This window comes from Triticum dicoccoides, chromosome 6B (genome assembly GCF_002162155.2).
Source record: "Triticum dicoccoides isolate Atlit2015 ecotype Zavitan chromosome 6B, WEW_v2.0, whole genome shotgun sequence".
NCBI lineage: Eukaryota > Viridiplantae > Streptophyta > Magnoliopsida > Poales > Poaceae > Triticum > Triticum dicoccoides.
In genome coordinates this window covers 692,583,423-692,586,892 of record NC_041391.1, presented here as the reverse complement: position 1 = coordinate 692,586,892, position 3,470 = coordinate 692,583,423, and the positions used below count along the sequence as shown (strand labels likewise).

General features: G+C 51.6%; 1 protein-coding gene across 1 annotated transcript; it reads left to right on the top strand.

Annotated features, from left to right (window-relative positions):
- The first annotated feature begins 1,274 nt into the window (after positions 1 to 1,274).
- Positions 1,275 to 2,014, top strand: LOC119326260 (germin-like protein 1-1). Its single transcript, XM_037599946.1, has 2 exons — positions 1,275 to 1,395; positions 1,485 to 2,014. Exons 1-2 carry the CDS (start codon positions 1,275 to 1,277, stop codon positions 2,012 to 2,014), a joined length of 651 nt encoding a protein of 216 aa, XP_037455843.1.
- Positions 2,015 to 3,470: the final 1,456 nt, after the last annotated feature.

Here is a 3,470-nt window from a genome sequence, read left to right as displayed (position 1 = left end):
CAGGGGTGGGCGGCCGCCCCGGGCCCCCCTACTCACGTAGGCTTTCTGTAGAGATAATAGCCCAGAAAAAAAATAGCCCATGATGGAATTAGATGGAACAGAACGTAGGTACGGATGTATCTCACGAGACATGCCCTATTTCCCTTCCAATCACTAGCCAATGGCGGCAGGTCTCCAGCGCTGGCGCCTCCGATCTCCGCGAACGCAGGTACGGGTCCTGATGGTGAGATGCGAGTCAGCCGGCCGGTTGGTCTTAGCGCTGGACACAGGGAATCACACCGGCAGACGCGGCATGAGCATCGCCGAGCGCCGCCGCGGTACAAATCCGAGGTAATGCCATATTGCCCTTTCTTATTCCCCATACATATGTTACTAATTAAGTTCCAGTATCATGCAGATGCATCGCTTGTATCGTAAAACTTTTGATGCAATTTTATTTAATTCCAGCGTTACATGTTATGACCTCCTCCAAAATGTAGGTATATCCTATTGTTATAACGTTTATTTATATGTTAGTAACCTAGGGAACAATTGCCTACAAATGAAATTTGAGTCTATTTCCTCCCCCTTCAGCAGAGCACCACATCTTCCTTTATTCGAGTCTTTTTTCAACAGAACTATGGAACGTCCGAGCTGTTGCAGTTTTAACTATACCACAGGAATAAAAAAATGAGACCAACCCGGGCTAGACTAGCCTGTTGGTATTATTTTAGACTAACCCATGCAGGAGGACTAGGTCAGAGAATTCCACCATGGGTTCTATTCTTCTCTATACGAGAGCTATCCCAGCTCAGCCTCGTGACTCGTAAGCAGCAAAAGTCAGAAGTAAAATCAGGATAGTTTCTTGGAGTAATTGACCAAATGATGACTCCTCTCTGATCCAAATGAACAGCTTGCCACCCCGGCCCGAAAAATAAGCTCAACTTGGTCTAAGTACGATACAAACTATCATGTGCAACTCGGGTCTGTTGTCTCCACCGAATGGATGGATCATGGTCCTTCAAGAACGCATGTGCAGCAGGAACTAGCCTGCCAGTAATATATCCCCATTGGCTCCAAATTAATGGAATCAGATGCGCAGGCTCTTGCGTGTTTCCCTCCCCATCCCCAAGCCTACGACCTTGAGGCGGCGATGCTATCCATAGTTTCATAGTCCATACACAAACCACACTGCCTATAAGTACCAGCTCTACCGTTGCTAATTTCCACACCCAAGAAGCACTCTCACAACTACACCACCAAGCTGATAGCAAGCAAGCATTGGCCAATCGATCATGGTGATGCTTCAGTTTTCCGCGGTTGCCACCTGCACCGTCCTCCTCTCGCTAGCTGCCTCCTCCCTGGCCGGGGACGCTGACATGCTCCAGGACGTCTGCGTCGCCGATTTGGCATCCCGTGAGTCATCATCTTTCTCAAGCTCGTCCTTGCATCTTTTGTGCCGGTTCTTGCTGATGCAGTGTTTTCCTCAAAATGAATGGCGGCAGCGATCAAGCTGAACGGGTTCCCATGCAAGGCGGCCATCACTGCAGATGACTTCTTCTTTGCCGGTCTCAAGAACGCCGGCAACACCAACAACCCGGCAGGGTCAAACGTCACGGCGGCGAATGTACAGTCCTTTCCTGGGGTGAACACGCTCGGTGTGTCTATGGCGCGCATCGACTACGCGCCCGGAGGCCAGAACCCGCCGCACACCCACCCGCGCGCCACCGAGATCATCTTCGTCACCCAAGGAATCCTGGAGGTGGGCTTCATCACCACCGCCAACAAGCTCTTCACTAAGACTGTCACCGTCGGAGACGTGTTCGTTTTCCCGCGTGGCCTCGTGCACTTCCAGCAGAACAGGGGACGTGGCCCCGCCTCCATCATCGCCGGCTTCAACAGCCAGCTCCAAGGCACACAAGTCATCGCCACCACGCTCTTCGCTGCCGCACCGCCGGTGCCTAGCGATGTGCTGGCCAAGGCCTTCCGGATCGACAACAGCCAAGTGGACGCTATCAAGGCCAAGTTCATGTAGGGTGGGTTCGCTCTCGCCAACTTTGTATCACAGTTTCTCAGCAAAAATTCCTCTGTATCATTACTAAATAAATGGTACTCAAGCGAGCTGTAGCATGTAGTTGATTTGTTCATGTGTATGTTGTTGCATTTGTTTGTCTCTGAAATAATACAAAATTGTTTCTGTTTCATGTATTATATGTTACATTTTATTAGTAGTGTGTCACATTTCAAACATTCCATGACATTTGTAAACCAACCTGTGGTTGTATGGTTAGAAGGGCAGTGGTATTCTCAGCCCACCAGGTTAAGTCCCGGTGTTCGCATTTTTTTTAATTTATTTCAGGATTTTTTATGCCGGCTCAGTCTCTCAGACGTACTCGTAGGGATAGAGTATGCATGTGCGCGTATATATAAGCCCCTGCATCTGTACTGTGTCCAAAGCATAAGAGCATCTACAACCACATTAGCCAAGCCTTACCCCTGAGACATCAAAGTTTCCATGATTACATTTGTTACCTTGTCAACAAATCTATAACTAGGTAGATTTCCCAAGATTTGTTCTTCGTGAGACTGAACAACAACAAACGTCTACTCTATGGGCAACTCCAATGCATTTCATCCGCTCATGTTAGTTTTTGACCGCGTGGATAGAAACCACGGCCCAACGTGGACACTCATTTCACGTTTCGTGTCCGCGCGGTCTCATTTCCAACCCAAATTTGACTTTTGGTTTGCGTCCTCGTGGATAGGAGACAGACGCATCGCACGTCCGCTTGTTGTCCATCCTAGGCCCACGCGCCAGCCACCCAACGACCAGCTCCTAGTACTTCTAAATGTCACACGTGTGGGGATGGGGGAAGGCGCCCACTTTGCCCCCCCCCCCTCCCGGCCAACAGTAACCCTAGCCCACCATTGTCGCAATGTTGTGGAAGTGGACTCCAAGGGAGCACGACCACGAGATCGGCTCCTCCTCCAGGCGGCACTACACGGCCCCGTTCACCTTGACGCCGCCGAGGGCTCCGCTCCCGTGGCTGGACCGCATGTACTTGGAGGCGGCCATCCTAGTGCCCCGCCCGATGTGCACCTACTGAACGGCTGGCACTTGAACCCAGAAAGGGTTCCTGTACCAGCCATTCCGGCCTCTAGTCGCGCACGGGCAGCAGAGATCCACCGCCAGTACTTTCGGACGACCTCCTCAATGATCCGATTTTCACCGAGGAGTCACCCTACTGGGACACATGGTTCGCCGGTGAGCATGACCAACGCTGCCACTCGTGTTTCGCACATGCGCATGGTCCAACGCCACCTCATGCTAGTGCTCCAATGCTCGAGCAGTCATGGCTTCCTATGGTGAAGGAGGAGGAGGCCGAGGACAACACGCTCAAGCAGTCCCTCGAGGCCTCCATGTTGGATGAGCTCGCGCTCTGGCCTGACATACCCCTAGCGCTCCACGCATTGGTGATGAATGCCACCGT